Source organism: Taeniopygia guttata, chromosome 1, assembly GCF_048771995.1.
Source record: "Taeniopygia guttata chromosome 1, bTaeGut7.mat, whole genome shotgun sequence".
NCBI lineage: Eukaryota > Metazoa > Chordata > Aves > Passeriformes > Estrildidae > Taeniopygia > Taeniopygia guttata.
This window is the reverse complement of record NC_133024.1, coordinates 3,871,158-3,892,991: the sequence shown is the minus strand read 5'-3', so window position 1 is coordinate 3,892,991 and position 21,834 is coordinate 3,871,158. Positions and strand designations below refer to the sequence as shown.

Genomic DNA, 21,834 nt, shown 5'->3' with positions numbered 1-21,834 from the left:
CAATAGGAATATACACAGCCACAAGAGAACCCAGCTGAGCTGCAAGTAGTTGCCATGGTAGGTGATGTGCCCCTAGGTGCTGCTAAGGGGTCAGCAGCTCAATTGTATTGTCTGTGCAGCAGGGAGCATACATAATAAAAAAAAATAAATTAAAAAGGTATAAATATAAATTTGCACCTGAAGAGGAGGCATGCACAAGAGGGTGCTAAAGGAAATCAGTCTGTCCTTCTCACCAGTCACTCTGCATCTTCAGAGGCGCTGAAAACTTTACTGCCAAGTCTCCTGCTTTCACCAAAAAGCAGGACAGTATTTCTCCCCACTTCTCTAATCATGCACTTAATTCTTGCAGTGCAGATTATAGGGGAGTTTCTCCACTGTCCACAGAGGTGCAGCCTTTTGCATGTTTTACTGAAGGTGTATAACATCGCCCTGAGTGTGAGGATTTGATTTCCCAGGGAGCCAAGAGTGCTCCATGAGTAACACATAATTATAATGGCTCACTAGTGCCATGTGGCTATGTTAGAGTATTTTTGGGTATGGGAAGTACAGCAAGATTCTGCCTAAACAAACAAATTCTTCTGTTTGTGCAGAACTTTCTTAGCTCATTCAGAGGTTTGAGCAAAGATTTGAGCCAAAAAAACTGCCAGAGAGTTCAAGCTGTGTGATGAACTTGTAAAATAAAGCTTCTATATTGTTAGCATTTCTTCAATATTTTAAACAGCAAGAGAATATATGTGTTTGGTGTTCTTAAAATTTTAGATGTGTCCTATCTAAGAAAAACCTACCGAAGGAAACAAATATTTCTTCTGATGAAATATTCCTTGTTTCATTTCCCAGGAAGGGAAGCAGACACACACACGAGAATGTCTTATGTGTCTTATGGGTCCCTTGCAGCATCAGTGTTGATCTCAACTCATAGAAACCTTCACTGTCTTGCAAGTCTTCTTGTACCACAGAAATTTCTTGGGAAAGAAACAAAAAAAAAAAAAAAAGAAAAGATGCTCTTGTTACACTCCAAACTTTTAAGTCAGAAAATATTGGTACTGGAAAGCAGGCTTATATAGCCACAGGTTTCTTTGCTGAGGCACTGTCAAAGATTTGGCAAGAACAGTATGGTCATGGTGCCAGAGCTCACCCTGGGTCAGGGGTGGCTCTGTGTGGTGGAAAAGTTTCTCGTCCAACCCGTGCTTTCAAAGAAAAGCTCAGTAATCTTCTGTTGTTCAGTCTTAAGGCAGTTCATTGCAAGTTATCTAAAAGATTTTCTTCTGGGGCTGCTGTGGTTTGCTCACAGCTCAGGCAGAGGCACACACACACCCTGACATCCTCTCTGACTCCCGACTGCTTCTTCTCTCCCCGCCCAGGGCTGCTGCTGTCTTTTATATGGTACATTACATGTTACATGGGTACAGTTTTTCCCCAATGCCTATTACCTATATTAAATGGTGCTTTTCTATCTTTTATATGGTACATTACGTGTTCCATGGGTACAGTTTTTCCCCAATGCCTATTACCTATATTAAATGGTGCTTTTCTATCTTTTATATGGTACATTACGTGTTACATGGGTACAGTTTTCCCCCAATGCCTATTACCTATATTAAATGGTGCCTTTCTACTCTAAACCAATCTGTGAGTGCCAACATCATCAAAAACATGGAGGTAAGGAAGGAGAAAGAGGGAGGACAGGACAGGCCCAAATCCCTCCATCTTAAAACTTCTGACCCCCATATACAAAACCAAAACTCCCCTGTACAGCACTCAAAAATTCTTCCCTTTACTTTGTGACTATTTTTACTATAATATCTAAACTTTTGTGACTTGTTCTTCCTGCAAGGTTGGTAAATGATTCCATGGTTCAAACCCAAAATCACAGCTGTTTCCAGCTGCCTGCCAGGGTCTCAAATGCTTCTGACCTGGGCCCGGAACATCCAAAAATGTCTGAGGGACATTTTGAGTTCCGACAGTCATGCCAAACCATATTTTCCACCCCTGGCAGGGGGCTCTGGTCACATTTGCCAGCTGTTTCCTTTTGAGGAGGGCTGGTGCTCTCCCCTTCAGCCACATAGACACCCACAGGTTCCCTGTGGCAGAAGTGGCTACGAGCCATGGTTTTCCCTGGGAGCCACTCCTGTAGCTGTGCTGTTTCCCTAGGGATGGGTTCTTTACCTCCAGGCTGCTCCGCCAGGCTCGCTCTGTCCACGTACCACTGCAGGCTCGGCTTGGGAAACGCCTTCCTCACGACACAGCTCACGTTCGGCTGTGGGGCAGCACAAGGCATTGTTAGGTTACATATATATATATATATATATGTGTGCTAGGTGAGCCTCTGATGTTTCCTCCTGGCTGCCAGCTTCCAAACTCCTGCATGGACAGTGCTTGCTTACTCACAGTCCTGCTCTGGAAGGAACCACTTGCTTTCTCTGTATTGTGTTTCTTGCCCACTCCCCTCACTTTTCTGATTGCAGACACTGTTGAGTGAGAGCCCAGGGACAGTCCTGTTGCCCTGGGTGTCAGAACTCCAAGTCCCTCCAGTCCTGTGCTGTGGCTGAAGAGATGTAGAATGACCCCACTGTCCTGTTTCCAGTGACAAACACTCATTTTGTGTTTGTCACAAAAACCAAAAAGCACTGGAACTGGTAATGGGCACAGCGTGTGTGACGAGAATGAGACACTTTCTGATTGCCACGTAAACCCTTTCTTCCTTAGGCAGATAAAGGGATAATTCCCATGAAAAACACTCCCTAGCCCAATGAAATGTTGAATATACAAAATTGGATACCTCTGTATCAGACACAATATGTATGATATTTCCAGAAATCACATGGAATTGGATACTTTAGATGCAGTAGTCCTGGTTCTATGCCAATTGTTCCAAAGGTCTGTGTCTGTGCTCTGTTTAATTTCTCAGAAAACAACAGAAGGGCAGGACCTCAAAATCAAGGCTAGATGAAGGGTTGGGCACTAGCAGGGTGAGAGGCCTCATCCTCATGCTGCCCCGACATTCTCAAGTATTTTATTAGCAGGTTATGACACCACTAAGCACTAAACACTGTTACAAGAGAAATGGCCTTGTTCTTTTCAACAGAAGACAAGAGCATGTGCTACTCGTGCAGCACAAACCTCTCTTGCTCACCCATTCAAAGAAAGAAGTTCCCACATTAAGGTGAAAGCAAGCTTGATGTATTGAAGCCAGCAGAAGTCAACCATTCAGTATGAAGACTGAAACTATCCAGCTGAAACTCTTTCCCTGCTATGGTAAACAGCATCTCAGTGTAATTGCTTTCTCCTATTTTCCTCTTCATTATTCCCATATTTTTCAGGCAGTTTTAGGTCATAATACTTTATAAATTCTTCCTATGAAGAAATAGAAATCTGATATTCTCACTAGATTTAAGCCCTGCCAAAAAAAAAAAAAAAAAAAAAAGGCAGAAAAGAGAAGTAAAAAGAAGCCTTCATTTGTTTGGAGGTGAAGAACAGACAGAGGCTCTTGGGGGAGTTTCTATTGCCCAGTCCTGTGATAGCAGCACCCCTTGCCCTGTTCAACAGGACAGTGCAGACAAAAGCCTGCAGTGTCCAACACCACACCCAGAAATAGGTCACCAGGAAAATCATACCAGTTTGCAGCACCAACTGACTCGTGGATTGTGTGAAGTGGGTGGTTATGGACAGTACAAGGTTCTGCCTGCCCACAAGCTCTGCTTTCAAGGAAAACCTTCTTGATTTGAGATACTTGCAGATCAAAAGCTTTAGCTTGGAGAGATGGAAAAGGAAGCAAAGCACCACTTCTATTACCAGAGAGGCTTACTAGTCAGTCATGTCAGCCACAAATCTGTTTTATGCCAAGCATGGCCAGTGCAATTCAGTAGGTGTGAGAACCCCTGGCCTGGTTCAGGGGTCTCGTGTGGTGGTAAAGTCTCTCCTCCAACCCGAGCTTCCAAAGAAAACTCCACAGCCTCTTGTTGTTCAGTCCCAAGGCAGTTTATTGCTAATTATCTAAAAGATTGTCTTCGTGGGCTGTGGCTGTTTGGTCAGCGGCCTAGGCAGAGCCACACACACTCCTGACACCCTCACTGCCTGGTGTCTTCTTCTCTCTCCCTACCCAGGGCTGCTGCTATCTTTTATATGATATATTAAGTGTTATATGTTTACACATTTTCCCCAATACCTACTACCTATGTTACAAGGTGCTTTTCTACTCTAAACCAATCCATAAGTGCCAGCATCACCAAGAACATGGAGGTAAGGAAGAAGAAGGAGGAAGAACAGGATCAGGCCCACTTTCCTCCATCTTAGAGCTTCTGACCCCCCTGTACAAAGTAAAACCCCCCTGTACAGGTGTTAAAACCCCCCTGTACAATACTAAAAAATTTTCCCCTCTAATTTGTAATTACTTCTACTATACCATCTAACCCTCTGTGATCACTTGTTCCGCCTTCAAAGTTGGTAAGTCATTCCATGGCTCAAACCCAAAATCACAGCTGTTTCCAGCTGCCTGCCAGGGTCTAAAATGCTTCTGACCAAGGCCTGGAACCTCCAAAAATGTCTGAGGGACATTTTGAGTTCCGACAAGCAGGCTTTTAGGTTTTGCCATTACCAAAACTGAACCAGAGGCCTGTACACCAGAGAAGTCCTTAGCTAGCCCTGGTTTGTGCTCAGTGCTGTGGGGGGAAAGGGCACCTCATGGTAACTCAATTCCTTGCCTGCTGCCCTGTGAGCTCAGTCAGTTTGGAGGATGCCTCCTGTGCCTGATTCATCCCAGCTTGCCTGGCCCTGCTGGCAGTCACAGGCATCACTCTTTGTCCCAAAATTGCTCACCTTCTGCGAGGTGCTGGCTGAGCCCTCCTCCAGGCTAATGAGGATCTCGGGGTAAGCTGGAAAGCAAAAATAAATGTATTAGTGAAATGGACACTGTAGACCACAGTGACAGCTTCCAATAACACCAATAGCCTTGTATCATGAGAAGAGTGGAAATTAAATCCTACCTCCAGCCACACATAAAGATAAAAGTGTTTACAGCAGCAATCTGAGGTCAAGGAAGTGGTTTACAAGACTGTATCAGCAGCTATTGCCACAGGATCCGGGATGCATTTCACCACCTACCTCAGCTAGACTTGGGTGGCTTTTCTGGGGAAATGAGCTGAAACCATCCTGCAGCTCTGCCACCCTTCCTGGGCCCCATGAAATCACACACACCCCAGTTTCTGGTTCCTCTGTGTGCTTGCCAAAGGAGGTATCCCCAAAGGCTGTAGCCATCCCCCAGATGTTGGTTGGTTTTGGATGCCAGCACCCAGATGTTGTTGCCTGGTCAGATGTATGACAGAAGCTCAGAGCTGCAGGACACTGATGACCACATCCACATTAAAAAAAAAAAAAAGCTGTTTTCTTTTCTGGTTTTGCAGCATTTTGATTCTGGGCACAGCTGATTGTATAAATTAAAGCTATCAGATACTGTAAGCCTCTCTAAACTACATTTCCAAATTAGCCATTGTGATGCTTGGTTTGGAGCAATATTGGCTTGTTAAGTAAGGAAAATTGAAATTGTGTTAATATATAATAAATCTCAAAAGCCTCAGATGAATTTGACTTCTGGCCCTTTCTGAGCCCTGAAACTGGACTGGAAACAAGTGCTCTCCCTGAATTACTTAGGAGATCCAAAATTCTTTATCTTTCCAACCTAAACTTCACTTTAATCTCTACCATTATAATAATTTTCTCTTTTTCTTACCCTGTTAATTGATACAGGATCACCTCAGTTAATTACATTCCCCCCCGAGGTGAACTATGCAGCTTTCCCTGTTTTATACAGCTAATCCACCAAGGACTCTCCTGACTTTATTTTTAATTTCCATTTTTCTGCCTGATGCTACTGATGGATTCTGCCTGGGCATGACTTACATTTAGTTATCATGGCCTTATGGTTTTTCTGGTCTCATGATACCTTTTTGAGTGGAATTTCCTGGTTTTTTTAATATCTTCCAGGTTTTGGGTTTTTTTGCTTTTTTGGAGGGTGGGGTGGGGCAGGGGTTATAGATTCTTCCTATCAGGAAATGAGTGTCCCTATATTTTCATTCTTTCTTCTTTGCCAAAACTGTACAGATGACAGTGGAGCTGGCAGAAGACAGACAGACTTTTTCAGATACAGAGAAAAATCTGGCAAACTGTATCTTCTAATTGCTGGGAGTTGGCTAAATGATGCTGGTCTTCCTTTTGTCTTTTTGATGAGAATGGATATGCTTTGCCACACCTGTATTGAGTGCTGCCCTCTGCTTTCTCAGCTGTGTTTGCTGGTAGCTGTTCTGGCAGGCAGCTCTCACACAGAGCTCTGAATGGTCTAATAGATCTTTTCCAATTAACATCTCAGCCCCTGTTAACATTTTGACATTCATTTGTCTTGCTAGGATATTTACCAATGTTTTGGATCTAGCAGAAATTCAATATTTAGTTCAGTAGTTTCTGCTGCTGGGCTTTTACTCTTACAAAAAGGAGAAATCAATATTTGGCAAAATTAGACGTGAAAAGGCCATATCTTTTCACAGCAGCTTGTATCTCAAAGAACTCTATTCTAGAAGAGAAATATTTTTAAGTATTTCAATCCAAAAGCACCCTCTTGAAAAAAGCTATCTTGATTGAATGTTTTTACCCAACATACCAAGACCTTCCTAGAGAGATCTTTGATGCCTTCTCCATCCTCTCCCATCCAATCCTCAGCCCCACTTGGGCCACCTCAAGCAGCTGTGAGGGAACACTATTTAGCACCCCTCAGACTCAGCCTGTCTCTGCTGTGTTCAGCCCTGCCTGAAGTATTTTTCAGATATTTTTCAGAGGGATCCTGCATGAGCAGTTTCCCACAGGCACCCCCTCCTCCTCCTGTCCCTTTCAGCTCTGTGCTGCAGTAGCTGCCTGCCCTCCCTGCCCTGCTTTTATCCACCCAGCCTGAGGAGCTCAGCCATGAGTGTTTTGGCTTGCCAAAATAGGAAAACTTCCCCATGTTTCCACTGGCCTTTTTTCCCTAGCTGTGCCCTTGCTAATGGCCAGGATGACAGATACAACCAACAGAAGGTACTGTTGATTTTGGAGATTTCTATCTCCAGGTTCCGTCCCAAACTGCCAGAACACAAATATTCATTTCTTTATTCTCTGGTCAGCACAAGGAACAGCACAGGAGAGGTGCTGCCATCTGAAGGGCCTCTTTGTCCCCAGATGTCACCTAGAGAATGCTGGATTATCCTGGGCAGTGTCTGCCAGTGCTGTGGTCTCTCCCCCTACTGCAGCACCAGAGAGAAAGGCTGGGGTGGTGAAATCATAAGTGGCATGATTTCAGCAAATGGTAACAGGAAAGAGTGAGACAGGATGCAAAATAGTTGTTTCACCTGCAAAATTCAGACATGAAAGGGCTAGGAGCACAAAAGAACACTTCCTGCCAGTGGTGGACTTTGCTTGGCTGAGGTCTGAGAGACTCACTGGGAAATGCAGACTGTTCACCACCTGCTTTCTCTGGTTTGCCTCTCTACCCTGCTGTACTGATATTTTGATACGGGTTCATGCACAGCTAAGCACACATCTCGCAGTAATTCAGAGAAAAAGCTAAATAAAGCGACCACTTAGTAAGAGACACACAAATCTAGGCAAGAACATCAACAGTGATGGAAGAGAGTTCAAGTATATTAGTATCCTTGAATGATTACCCAGGTAACACTGTTGATATTTGAGAAATGTTGATTTTAGAAAGTGTCTGAGTCATGCAAACGTAAGAGGAGGTTTCAGATCATTAACTTCTATTTTTATTTCTTTTACATCAGTGACCAACAGCCTCCAGACACATTTTGCTTTTTTTCATCTGCTCCCTGTTGAACTTCTCTTTGAATTCAGAGCATCAGCCTTGAATGGCCATGCCATCCTCAAGCTGTGAGCTTCTTTGGACAATCAGCTACAGCCAAGGGACTGTTGACAGGCCCAGTGTTTAATACTCATTTACTTTTGAAGCTTTGGAAATATCTTTTCCAGACCAACTGATCTCTAAAGACAAAATAAAGTCTGGTTTTCAAGTGGGCAGCAATTTTCTGACTCAGTTGTACCTTAGTGGCAGCAGAGCAGTTCCTAAGCCACTTGAAAGGGAACAAGGCAAATAACTAAAGATGGGGAAGGCTTACAAAATGAAATGCCAGCCCACATGTTTGCAGTACACAGGCTCTGCCACTCCAATTTGAGACCCCTCACCAGGACCCTCATTTCCAGACCCTCATGTCCTCATTTTGGCAGCAGCTGAATGTCACATGCCTTTGAGGATGTCATTTTGCTACAACTGTAGTCCCAAACTGCTTCCTAAATTGTGGCCATGATTTCCTAACCACAGACAGCATTGGGACATGGAGATCTCCATGACCAACGTGTTTTCCTGTAACCCACATAATCCCAACATAAGCCTACACATCAGGGTAAGAATCTTGCCATCTGCATGACAGTGAAATTGATACATGTGCAATGAATCTACTATTTTTTCCTGCAAAAACTTGAAGGAAGAGACTCAAATTCTTCTAAGAACTCCAGGGATTACTACCATTTACTACCATTTTATGTCATTGCAGCTGGAAAAAATGACAAGGTAAATATGTTTACATTAAAAAACCCCAGTATCTGTCAAAAGTGATTGGTTTCAGAACCAGACAGGAGGGTCACCTTTCCAAGTGCAAGGCAGCTGGCATAAGCCCCTTACCAAATACTCTCACAGTGGTGCTGCTCTTCTGGACTCTCTCTGGGTGGTAGAGCACGTGGCAGGAAAAGACTCTGCCATCATCAGTGATTTTGGTGGGGAAAACCTTTAGAGTGTTGTTCAAACCCAGGAGGACTCTCTGCCCGTGCAGCATGCTGCTGTTCCTGTACACAGCAGGACAAGAGGGCTCCTTGGTCACAAGTTCCTCCTTCCTCCCATTTTCATCCTGTGTATAGAAAAAACAACAAAATTGTGAAGTCCAGACACACACAGAGAGAAATATTTTTGCAAGCCAGCTCTATTCCCCACTATGAAAAGTCTCCCTTGCACATTGTGTAGCAGTAAGTGGATATTTGCAACATCTGGGTTTTTTTCCCCAAATATATTCTCTCACAACTTCAATAGTATGAGCAGTCGTCATCTTGACAATAAAATATGGAATAAATAGCTGTGTCTTGTGAATCCTGCTCTCTGTAGCCTGCAGAGAGAGCACCAGAGGTGCTTTCTCACTGTACCAGTCTTTAAGTTATTCTGAACACCCCATACATATGAGATGTGACTGAAATGTCAACGAAAACTTTGCTCTTACAGAATTTCAAGTAACAAACCCTGATAATAATAACTAAAATTTGTCTCATTGTCTGTCTGGCAGCCACCCTTGGTTATAAGTACAGCCAGCATGTCCTGGACATCTGTGCCTCAGTACATATTTGCAAGCTTTACTTTGTATGATGCATGGCAACCCACATATATCACTGTGCTGACCTTTGGGGATTTTTTCCCCCCTTTCTTCTGCTACTTTGTAGAGTGAACCAGCAAAACTGATGTAGTAAAGGTAAGGGTGTTCCTTACAAAAATATTTAAAATTTTAATATTATGAATAACCTGCATAAGGGAGATCTAAATAGATAATGAACCAGGACAGAAGGTTAAAAAAACCTAAACTATTTGAAAATCACTTTTAAGGAAATCCTCAACAGTTACAGCTTATCAGTGACAACATACATAAATGAACAGGAAAAGCTCAAGGACACTGCTCACTGATACTTATCTCTGCACACTGAAATGAATGCTAAAAGGTTGCATTAAAACATGCATATAAATATTTATCCAGATAGTGAGATAAAGTACAAAAATACAGCAAGCTTTGTATCTGACAGAAAATTGATTAAAACCAGTTTTTCACGGGGTTAGCTTGATAACTGGGTTTGCTTGTCTTCAGTGGCATCTGTGACACAAAACCAAAAACATTAGCCAGTACCTTTCTTTTCTATGTCAAAACAGCTTGATATCTCACTATCCTACACAGTAACCATGTATTTTTCAGATACTAAAGCTTCACTACTGAAAAGCTCACTGGAAATGCAATACGATAAATATTTTAGTTTTGTTATATTAGACCTTTTCCTAGACCCACTCTGTATCTGCTCCTGAAAAATTCGAAGCAATTAAGATGGAATTTTTCCTCTTTGTTTCTTGAACAGGTATTATGTGCAGTGTATATTTTGCAAGCCTATGGTTATACTTTTCCCCTTTATTATCACAGTCCAATATGACTGGTAAGTTTTTTAGCAGATTCTGCAGGCAGGACACAGTAGAGTAGAACATTCTCATTTCAATTTGCAAAAATACCCTGTAGTTCTTTCTGAACTTTGTATCTGAGATGAAAAATACTTACCACTAGCCATTTCAAAGGATAAGTGGACAAATTTTCTGAGGTCGCATCCTCAAGGCATGGAATTTCCAAAGTCTGCTTTAACCACACTTTCTTCAGGTAGTGCCTCTCCTCTTTCATCATTGGAACAACAACAAAATCCAAGAAGGAAAATCAGAAACATGACGTTCATTGTGCTTTGAAAACCAATACTGAGTAGTCTTCTGTTCAAGGAACAGGCACTTTTTGCTTTAGAAGGGAACTGTAATTTTCAGCCATTACCCCTAGACACATTTTTTAAGTAAAAGCCCTGCTTCTGATTCTAGTTGCAGTTTCATGACTCAATTCCCAGCATTACCCGAACTTTTTGGCAATTCTTAAAAAAGCTTTTCTTAACTGCAGGATCACGATGTCTCCTTTCGGAGCTGAGAATAATTGGAAGCTTCAAATTTTATCTTACAATTCCTTTTTTTTTTCCTGTGGCAATAAACCTTCACATCAATTTTGTGCACCTCCATTTCATTTTCTCTGAAGATATCTGCAGACCTTTTTTTTCACTAGGCAAGCTATTCAGCATGTCAGTTAGGTTAAGACTAACCCTGGTTTTCAGTGTAAGTGCTCCTTTTGTTATTCTCCAACCTGCCCATTAGCACAAAACTTGTCACTATTTCCTTCCTTATCAATTTCAAAAGTAATTTTACCACCTCCTACCCTTCTCATTCTCAATCCAGGGCTCCATCCAGCTGTGAAGGCTGGGCAGAGTGGGGCAGTGGACAGGGCACTGCTGATCCAGATGTTGTGTCTGTGAGTGTGCACGTGTGTGTAAGAGAAGGAAGAGCAGTGGTGATGGGTGGGAGATGCTGTGAGTGCCACGGTCAGCACTGACCCTTGGCCACAGGGCAGGCAGGGATGTGGCACATCCTGCCATTCCCCTGTGCCCCCAGACCTGCCTTCCCTCCTCCTTGGAGGCAAGGCACCAGCACACAACACAGGTAAGAGCAGTCATCATCTTGATAATAAAATATGGAATAAATAGCTGTGTCTTGTGAGTTCCCTGAACACAGGGAAACTCCTCAGCTCTGCTCCCCTGGCAGCTCTGGCTTGCATGTTGATGATAGTAAAAGGGTTTTAAAATCATGGGGATTTAGGGTTAACAGGAAAATAAGCTTAGTAGGCCCTGGAAAAATAAATACCTTAAGCACATGAAGAGCTAGTACTTGCTAGAACTGCACTATGTAGCTAGTACATGATAAAGGATATAATTCTTAGATGTGATGATTGTTTAGTAATTAAATATAATTACTGTTTAATCAGAAAGAATAATCATGAGAAACTGTGGTCATGGACCTAAGAAAGATCACGATAAACTCATGTCAATGTATACAATAGAACAATATAAGTTTAATAATTAATATGTACGCTATATAACGATAGAATACAAAATGCATTCAGCTCAAAAGCCATGTCGGAGTCAGATTTGGGTCTGTACCCCTGATTCCCAGAGCTCTCAATAAAAGCACCTGCAGATAATGATATCCTGTGATTATGTGTGTTTCTGAATGCTAACATTGAGATAGAACAGGGATGTATTTAATTTATTTCTTATCTTGAGGGGAGTGAGACTATCCAGCTATCCCACACTGCCATGTTATTTGTCACTGGGGACTTTCTGATGGCTGAAACTTCCTTTGTACCTGCCACCCAAGCAATGGTGCCAGCATGCAGCCTGTGCCAGAGAGATGTGAAGAAAGGCAGAGCCCTGAGCTGAGCCCAGCAGAAGGAGCTTCCCTCCATTGTCCCTGAGAATAAAGAAACTGAGGAGCCAGCTCTCACAGCAGGACACAGAGCACAGAAACCCTAACAGGACTGGGCAGTGCAGAGAGGATAATGAAAGGACAAAGCAAGTAAATCCATTGTTTCTCCAGGAATACAGAAGAGTTTGCTGGGACAAACCACCACACAGAAGTGCTGTGCAGGGTACAACAAGCGTGGAGAGGAGTAGTCACCCCAGAGTTCAGTCTGGAAACAGCTTCTGCCTACTCTCACAGCCACATGTCCCAGCTGCTTGTTTCCCCCTCCCATCTCTGACTCCCATCTCCATTAACAGCCTGTTGGCTAAAGTCCTCTCTGTGTGTCTGTCTGTCTGTCCTATGAAGGCCTGCTGCTCTGTGAGCTTTTTACAAGTTCAGTGCATCTGGATTCACTTCACTTTGATGTAAATGAAAACTGTACTTCATCATAGGCTGTCACCTTTATCCATCCCACTCACTCACTCATAAGGATTAAGGATTTTTGCCTTTTGAGTCAGAGTGGTTTGTTGCAGAACATCCAGTTACCTTAAGACACAAACCTGCAAAAGCTGGCAAACTCAATTTTTTAGTTCTCACTAGCAAGCAGTCATCAGTAGCACAGCTTGCTACATCTCATAGTTACTGAAAAAAGCCACAATGATGCTGATATGAACAAGAGCTGCCCACGCCACAAACAGCAATAACAGCATTGAACCTGTCTGCATCAACCAAGGGCAGGAGAAGAGAAGCAATGCCCAATTAGCTCAGTTACTGCACTAAGGAAGAGATGGAGAAACAGCATGAAGAACAGAAGCATGGGAGGGTTTCACTGCACTCCCCTGGATCCCTCTGCCCTGTGGAGCACAGGGAAATTCCAGAAGGGTAGCCTACCACAACACATCCCCACGCAGCAGGCAGAGTGGCAGCTTCAGCTCTGGCACAATTATTCAGCGTGTGCTGGGCAGAGGTTCTGGCTCTCACTTTGCCTCTGTGAGTTCATCAGGTGCCCCAGGGCTGCCCCAGATGTGTCTCCAGGATAACAGCACCAAAATGCTCGGAGCCACTGCCATGCAGGGGCTGTCGGTGTTCAACATCCCTGAGTTGAGTCTTGTACAGGACCTCCTCTTGCCACAGGAGGGATCCAGCATGGGGACAACCAGTCTAGCCTTGTGATGTAGGTAAAAGGGCAGTGGGAGCACACCAAAATACCCCTAAAATAACCTGCACCCACCCTGCTCCTGACTCTTGAATCTCTGCTGTGTCTACAGCCCAGGGCACAAGCAGAGTGAGCACGTTGGCCTTGCAGCTCTGAACTGAAACAGTGCCAGGTTTGTTGTACTTACTTTAATCCTTCTGTTAGCAGAAACCTGGATCAGAAAGAGGTCATCAAATCCAGTTTCCCATGTGCACAACAACAGGCTTGCTCAACACCCATGCCAAATTCCATCTTCACAGCACTTGGGGCTTTTGCCCTCACTGCTAACACTAAATAGCTGTTCCCAAAGTTGCTACACTGACAATTGCCACTGTTTTTTAATTTGTTGTCAAACCCATTCTCATCTGATTTAAATAAATTTGTTCCTTTATCAGGATAATTTAAATATCCTTCCTGGAGTTCACACTCTCCCTTGAGGCTTACTCACTGAGAGCAGTCATGCTGCTTTCCAGCTTCCTTTTGCCTGACAGAAGCAGCCAAATCTCCAATCCTGTGATTCTCCTAAACAATTCCCCACTTTGCTCCAGTGTATTTTAGGTGGTGGCGATGCCTTCAGTTTTAGCTTTTATATTTTTCAGGTTCTGTGCTGCTTTAGTGTGTAGTTCTGAGCTTCATATTAAGGCTTGGTAAGCTCTCTTCACAGCTCAAGTAAACAAAACAATTCCTTTTCTAGCTTGGGACCAAGGACAATTGGTACTAGTTTTGGGCCCAGCAGCATAAACAACGGTGGACTGAAGAGAGAAAACAAGAAGGATGGGACTTCATACCCTAAAGCTGTAATTGGACAATTAACTTGAATATGTAAACAGACCAAAACTTTTAAAAATATGAGACCTTGGGACCAGTTGTCCATTTTGTGACCATTTTGGGATCATCTTGGGTGTAGCCCTGGCTGGGCTCTTGTACTGCCTAAGGAGTATCTTGGCACCTTGTTGAGGCATTTTAATAAATACCTGCTTTATTTTTTAACTCTGTCTAGCCTCTGTTCTAGGTCAGCCTTCACCAGGCTTCAGTGGGGACACTCATCCTTCCATGGAGCTGACATCCAGCATGCTCTGCAGATGCCAGCCCTCAGCCCCAGTCAGACAAGGGTGTTTTCTCTTTATGGCTCCCACTGCTGTACACCCACAGCAGCAGCTGTGAGATCCAACATCCTTAGTCCCACCATATCCTGAGCTGCTCATCCAGTCTCCTCCACAATGTTTCTCCAAAATGAAAATGCACAAACTGCCCACCTCACCGCCTTTTTTTACTTTACTATCGAAATTTTTATTCCACCAAACAATTAAAGCTTCCTAATCATGAGTTGGATGAAAGAGCTAAAGAGTGCCTGGTAAATAGGAAACTGTAAAAGCAACATTCAGTGACACTACTGTGAATCCCAAACAAGTCACCATCACCAACAAAGAAGTTTCATCTATCCTGATATCTTCCTCTACCTCATTAGGAAACAACAAGATCTCATTTGCAATCACTTACCTTCTGCCTTGACAGTAAGTTGAATTTTTGTGGCCTTTGTCCCATATGGGTAAGTAGCAAAAGTGCACTCGTACTGCCCAGTAAGGGACATGGTAATATTTTCCAGATGCAGCACCCACCAGTTGCATTCAGACGTTGCATTTAGAGTGGAGGAACACAAGGATCCTGCGTTGTCCCCACTGCAGCACCTCCTCGTGCTGAAGGACGCTGAAAAGTTGTAAGCAGCCTCAGAAAACTCGAAGTAATGGGTGCCATAGGAGGGGTGATATACAGCTATTTTGGCAGAGGGGCTGCTGTCAGTCTTGGACCACTGAGTCTGTATGATGTGGGTGCTGTGCAGTTTTGGGAACAGGCACGCCAGAGTCACGTCAGCACCTGGCAGAGCATGGACCACTTCTGTCTGGGTAATGACATCTGCAGTCTGGCCTTAAGAAAACAAACAGGAGCATTTTCAGTGCAAGTAATGTTTAAGCAAAGCTTTTCCTAATCCATCTTTGATGTGATTTGGTGCCTTAGCCACACAACTATGAAGACCCTACATCTGTAAGCACAGGCTTCCCAGCAAATCTCCACCAGCACTGAAAAGAGAGAAAATTGGGAGTGTGTGTGTCTGGAAGAGGCCAGGGAGGTCTTGTCACACTTGTTGGAGAGAAATGAGAACTCTGAGGGCCTCTGTGAAAATGTCAATCTTTCAAATAATATAAATAAAGCAGAAGCTGGACATAGTTATTCCCCAGTTATTTTTTGCAAGAATAAATGAGCTATCCCCACTGGCTAATTCCCTGCACATCCCCCTGCCCATCGCCTTTGTGGCTTCAGCAGAGAAAGCTGTTCTCTATATTATTAAACAGCTTCTGCTCAGTGTCTGTCTCAGTGTCAAAGCTGCTCTAGTGTGTGTGTTTTCTTCCTCTATTAATTTCATAAAGCAGGTGGCAGTCCTCAGTGTGCCACATAAAGGAGTAATGGATCGATGAAATGAAGGGGTATTCAGCAGGAGCCTGTACCACTTGGTTTAGCTGCTGTTGTAGTAGAATTGATTTATAGCCCTTTCTCCCTCCTATGAGTAAGAGTCTGGCAGTCCCCAAACCCCTGAATGCAGGGCACTGACAAACTCAAGGAGATGAAGAATTTATGGAGGGGGTTGTTGCAGTGAGATGTGTAATCAATCACTTCCATAGAGCTGTACACAAAAACTCCCTTTCCCAAAAGGACGTGCGGGTCCACAGAAAAATATGAGCTGTGCAGTTGTCCTTAGGTACAGACTTGTTGCCCCCCATTTACATTCCATTTTATCATCCTCCCTGTGTATCATAACATCCCTGTATATTTGCCTTGGGAATTTGCCCTGCAGTCCTGCCAGCTGCAAGTGCCCACTGCTCACCTTCTTTCCTTGAGAAAGCTGGGTACCAATTCCTTTGCTTTGCCATTTTCTCTCCTGTGTGGTAAATGGCTCTGGGGCACCTGAGCCAGGGGGGGCTGTCAGAGCTCAGACATCCTGAGTGGGGCTGCAGTGTGGCCCACACTCCCCCAGCTCAGCCAGGAGGGAGCCAGGCAGGGACCCTGCACACCCTCAGCTCTGGCTTGACAGGGAAAAAGCACAAGGGCAGAGGGACACAGAGCTGGCCCCAGTTTGGTACCTGTACACTGAAGGGTGACAGGGACACTTGGAGATGTGTGGAGAACAAAGCTACTGAATGGCCATGGCCAACATTAATCTCTGCTGTTTCACTGCTGCACGTGTTCTGCTCATCTTTTATTATAAAGGATGTGGTGATGTAAGAGGGTAAATAAAAATCAGCCTGAATGACAAGTCTCACAGCCTTGTGCTGTTGAGAAAAATTACTAAAACTATTTTTGTTAGTCCGGGGAGCTTATTATAGGAAATGCTCTCTGATTTCACCACAAGTTTAGCATCGGTAAAAGTTAAAGGAAAAGCAATTAGGAATCTTGCAATCAGACTATCAAGCAAAAGACACGCAGCATTTTTTCTCTCATATTCATGCTGATGGTGCCTTAGGTCTAAGACTCATATAAAGAATGCCTGTGAAGAACCACTTGAGTAATTTATCTTAAGTTGGAAAGGTATATTTATAAACAACATTGTAATTTGCATTATTTCTTAATAGCCTAGCATATTACATTATACTGAAAACATTTCGTGCAAAAGTGTTCTTAATTTTTTGCTAGCATCTCAATATAATTTTATGTCAACTTTATTTTTCAAAATTAAATAGTGTCTATTAGTGCATACCTATGCTCCAGCTGAAATTTCCTAGAGTAACTCCCAGACTTTTAGGTGCCTGACCTCCACAAAGGGCATAGAGGCCTCTACTTTCACCTTTGAGTGAGTTCAGTGAGGATTTCATCCTCAGGGGCAAAAACCCTCCAGTTCCTGTTTTTCTGTAATTGCTATTTCTTTCTTACATGTGCATGTTTTGAGGTTTCTATTCCTTTCTTTGCACTTGAGATTTTCTATTTTGTATGGATACACATATGAATTATTTTTATTTTAAGAACCAGTTTGCCTCAGTGATGTAACAAAAAAGAACAGCCTATGCAAAATTGTGAGATTAGCATCCTTCCATGCTAATCAAATACATGCAGTTTTTCCCTTCTTAAATGAAAAATTCTGTATCCTACAAAAGTGTTGCTTCTAGCTGGTAATATGTATTCCTTCATTTATCATTGGTCAGAATTTTGAGGGGGTAGAGGTGGGGCTTTGTGAACACCATCCCTTTTCTTGGTTTTCCTCAGTTTGCTTTTGGTTTAAATTCCCTCTGACAAAGGTGCAGCCCTCCTTAGTCAACTTTTCTAAGTGTTTTACTTGAATGACAAACTTGTTTCTCAAGATGTTAGCACATGGGGCTGGGTGGAGAAGAATCTGTTTAAGGGGTTGCACCTGTACAATTTACTCTTGACTTAAGTGTTTCAATTCTTCCTCTCTCTGCATACACAGGTATGTAAGACAGAGACAGAGAAATATTTTTGTTTTCCCACTGAAAGCAGTTTTCCTTTTGGCCCATTTGAGAGGAGCACACATTGTCCTAACTTCAAGTGAGTTCATCCCAGCGATTATTCCAGCAGGATAGGCATGTTGAATTAAGTAATCTGCTCAGCTCCAGCCATTTACTCCTTACTAGCTGCACATTATAACTAGGGTTATTAGAAAGTTGTCAGGAAATAGAAAATCATCACCAGCAGCTACAGGTCACCCTAGTGACACCCACTAATCCCAGCCTGCCCCTCACCACCTGCCATCATAAACTGAGTCAGGGCATCCCCCCTGTCCCATCTTACCTGTGACACTGGGCACTGAGAGCAAACAAAAGAGAGAGAAAAGCCACCTTGCTTTCATCTTCACTTGATGAAGTTCTGGTGAATGTGCAGCTCTCTTGGTGCTCCCTCAGAAAAGGAAGTAGAAGTGGCCTGCCCCGTGCAGACAGGCAGATGTGCAGCACACTCACTCAGCATGACTTCAAGGAAATGCTTCATTAAACTGAAAGCCTCAGTTTCCTGCCAGAGTGATAAAATAAATATATCTTGTGAAACCTTTAAGATAAAAACATCACCTACATTTTAGCCCATGTTGAAAACAAATTATTTTTTCCTTTGCCTTTTCAGATTAACTCAGATTAAGCAGTTTACTGATTTACACTGTCTCAAAGATATGCCAGGTACCTAAGTCTGAATATATAATTTTCAGGGATATAATTCAGGGGTGATCATGGTGGTGCCAGGTTAGCTGTTGGAATTTTTCTTGAAGGTCTCCTCCAACAGTGATGATTTTGTATGTTCTTTGTACTATAAGGTAGGTAGCATACAAAAAAGCTGATTTTCTTTCTTTGTTCTTTTTCTTCATGTGTTAGTTTCACAAATACTATTTCTATACACTCTACATTCGGTATCTTTTAAAAACACAGCAAAACATCATAAAAAATCTCCAGAAATTAATACAGATTGAAATAAGTGATTGTAGAGTCACTTTTCCCCCCTTCTTTGTCTTCCTAAGTAGAACTCAAATTATTTTCTGCAGTTTGATGAATTCCGATATCACATGAGACAATGTCCCCTGGTGTGGTTAATGTCCTTCAGATGTCAGTTTTGGGAATGGCAGCACCCTCAGGTGGAGGGGCTTGATTCCTTGATTTCCTGCAATAAAGACATGTGAATTCCTTGATTCACATGTGTTTACTGCAGGTCACCTGTACATCCTTCCGAGCTGTCCTGGAAGCACACTGCATTTCCACCAGCTAGGCACAGACCTGCCAGCAAAGAAAGCATCTCATTGCAGGCAAGTCATGCAAATTTGCTGCTGTTGGCAGCTTTTCAGAAAGAAACAGGTTTGAGTTCTTGCTTGTCACGCTTCTTTCCCCCAAGCCAAAGAGCAGAGCAGGACACCTCAGATGTGTGTTATGTGCTGGCTCTTCACCGTGGGGATGTTTGGCAGGACGGGTGGGCAGCAGCTTGTTGCCCCTGATAGCTCCATCCTTGGGGACCCAAGGACATCCCACCATATGGACTTTGTGACAGAGCTTATTACAGCCCATTCCTCAGGGAAGAGAAAGCAAGTGTCACCTTAAACAGGCACGTCTCTCTACCAGCAGTGCCCTCCCTCAGGAGGGACTCCTTGGCTGAGCTGAGTCCTGACCTGTGTTTTCCTGAATGCCAACTTTTGCTGACCATGGACATCCCCATGCCTCCAGCATGCAAGGTGAAAAAGATTCTGGTCATTTTCCTCTTTGGTGACCTGCCAGGTATTAACAACATCTCTGCCACTTCCCTCATTTGTGCACATGCAAATTTTGATGTCACATTTAAATAGTCTCCAGCTGGAGCTGTAGTGCAGGCCAGGCTACGTCAGGGCTCCACACGTCCTGAAGAATAAATGCTGCTGCACAATCTTCTTTTTGTTTGCATTGCTCTTCTACCTGAGGAAATGTACTAAGAGCACTTGTAGGAAATGCATTGGATGCCCAGGTTACTGCTAAAGAAATTTTCCCTGGGTATGAAATCTCGGCTTGTCATTCAGAAATCTGACTGAGAAAGAGCTGTCCTAGATGATCAAGAAGTCCTGAAGCTATGAGGATGAACAGAATATTCAAGCCATGGTAACTGACAGACACAGAAGGGAGTAAAAATACTAAAGGGATATGTTCTGGTTTCCGCTTCAGAGCAAAGACCACTAAGGATACAGAGATTACCTGCAGATACCAGAGTCCAAGAAAATCTGGCTTTAATCTAAAATTTGGATTTTCATTTATGATTGCAGTTACTTTAGCTTCTCCTGCTGATCAGGTCATGTAAGCTTTATACCATGAGACAATGTATTTTGTCTTAAACGAGATTTTTTTATTGATCTGAAACACACGTCACAAATTGACAAGACAGCCCAAGCGCTGTGTGGCATATTCAAGAGACAAAGAAATCCCTGAGCAGCTTGTTTGAGTTTCTAGATCATTGTATCTTGCCCTTAGAATTTGTTTCTCCCCCTAAAATAACATCCTAAAAATATACTGCTGCCATGTGTCATTGTGTTGGCTGAATGCAGCCACCCAGCTCTGTTGCTGTGCTTGGTGATTAAAGGCAGACAAGAAAGAAACCTCCCAGCATGATGGAATTTTGTTCCATTCAGAGCTGTGTTTTGCCCCAGTTCCTACCTTAAGCCCAGGTCCTGAAATAGTCATCCTGCTGCTGACATTCATGTGCATGAACAGCACAGCCCTCCTCTGCAAACGATGGCAAAACCCCTTCTGAGACACGCCACTTGTCTCACCTGCTGGCAGGGAGACATCTCTTCCCTGGAGCCAGACTTGAAGTCCTGCTCACAGCAAATTATTATCAGAGTTTCTTCCCCCTCTCCCCCTTTCCTGGAAAGTTACTTACAGGCAATTTTGCAAAGGCCACGGGTGGATGTTACACGCCAGGTTAGCAGGAGGTACCGAAACATATCCAGGGACAGTGGACCTCGTGGGCAGCTGGAGGGAGGAGGCACCTGTATTTGGCTTTTCCTTGGTGGAGAAGCTACAGGGATGATTGTCTCAGATCTGGAATGTGCAGGTTTTTCCTGCCATTCCAGAGGCACCCAGAAATCGCTGCAAGGCTGGGAGGTTTCAGAGGAAAAGCTGTGCTCAAGCAAGTGACACACCTTGCCAGTGGATGTGTGAAGCACAGGGTTTTCTTTTTAGGACAAACATTTGACCTGGTTGATAGTCCCCTGTGTCCCAGGTGGTGGCAGGAGCAGATGGGCTCTGAATATCATCGAGGATGGGTCCTTGACAGTGTGCTGCAGCGAGGGGCTGTGCCCACTGCACAGCAACACCACATGCAGCATTATTTTTTTTTCATTCTGGTGGCAGTAGAGGATGGCAGTGGGAAATCCTTTAATCATTTTCTGCAGGTCTGTTCACCACCGGAGGAAGGATTTTAAACACTACAAATGACTCTTTCCACGGCAATCACCCCATTATGTGTCATGCTCACAAAACCCTCCACTGCAATACATTTCTTCTGCCTCAATTACAGTAAACTGTACCTAAGGAAGAAGCACAGCTACAGTCAGTCCCACAGAAAAAGAAATCTTGAACTCCAGAGACAAATTCAATTATTCACAAAGAGAGGCTTTTTAGCAATGCTAGTGCACGAGCCGTTCCTGCCAGCGGCGAGGATGATTACCCTTGCAGACTGGTGTCCTCTAAACATTGCTTAAAGAAAGCACAGGTCCCTGGTGGAAGACAGAGGAAGACTTTGAAGCAGGAATTTCATTAAAGACTAAACTAACCTTTCAGGTTTGCTTGGCACTTGGCACAGAAACTCCCTCTTCATCACTGTGTTTTGGTTTTGAGCTGCTTTGAAAGCTGCACCAATGACTCCACAGCCAGCTGGTCCCTTTGACCACTTGTGGGGGTTGGGTGAGTGGGTGGCAGGCCTGGGGGGCAGCTTGGCAGGGGACAGGGTACTGAATTGGCAGTAGGACACCCACTGGGCC

The 21,834-nt window shown here is 43.7% G+C and overlaps 1 protein-coding gene across 5 annotated transcripts in view; it reads right to left on the bottom strand.

Moving 5' to 3' along the window:
- CD96 (CD96 molecule) overlaps nt 1-21,834 on the bottom strand; it is a 43,050-nt gene that overhangs the window by 11,933 nt on the left and 9,283 nt on the right. For 4 of the 5 annotated variants that reach the window (XM_072937201.1, XM_072937323.1, XM_072916660.1 and 1 more), the window contains 7 exons: nt 18,147-21,381; nt 14,850-15,275; nt 10,389-10,498; nt 8,714-8,936; nt 4,816-4,871; nt 2,167-2,257; nt 786-962 (listed from right to left, as the gene is read on the bottom strand). In XM_072937201.1, the coding sequence (XP_072793302.1) occupies nt 786-962; nt 2,167-2,257; nt 4,816-4,871; nt 8,714-8,936; nt 10,389-10,498; nt 14,850-15,275; nt 18,147-18,204 (1,141 nt within the window). In that variant the 5' untranslated portion in view covers nt 18,205-21,381. Of the gene's footprint in view, nt 1-785; nt 963-2,166; nt 2,258-4,815; nt 4,872-8,713; nt 8,937-10,388; nt 10,499-14,849; nt 15,276-18,146; nt 21,734-21,834 lie in introns of those variants that run through there. The other variant, XM_072937263.1, reaches the window with a different exon arrangement.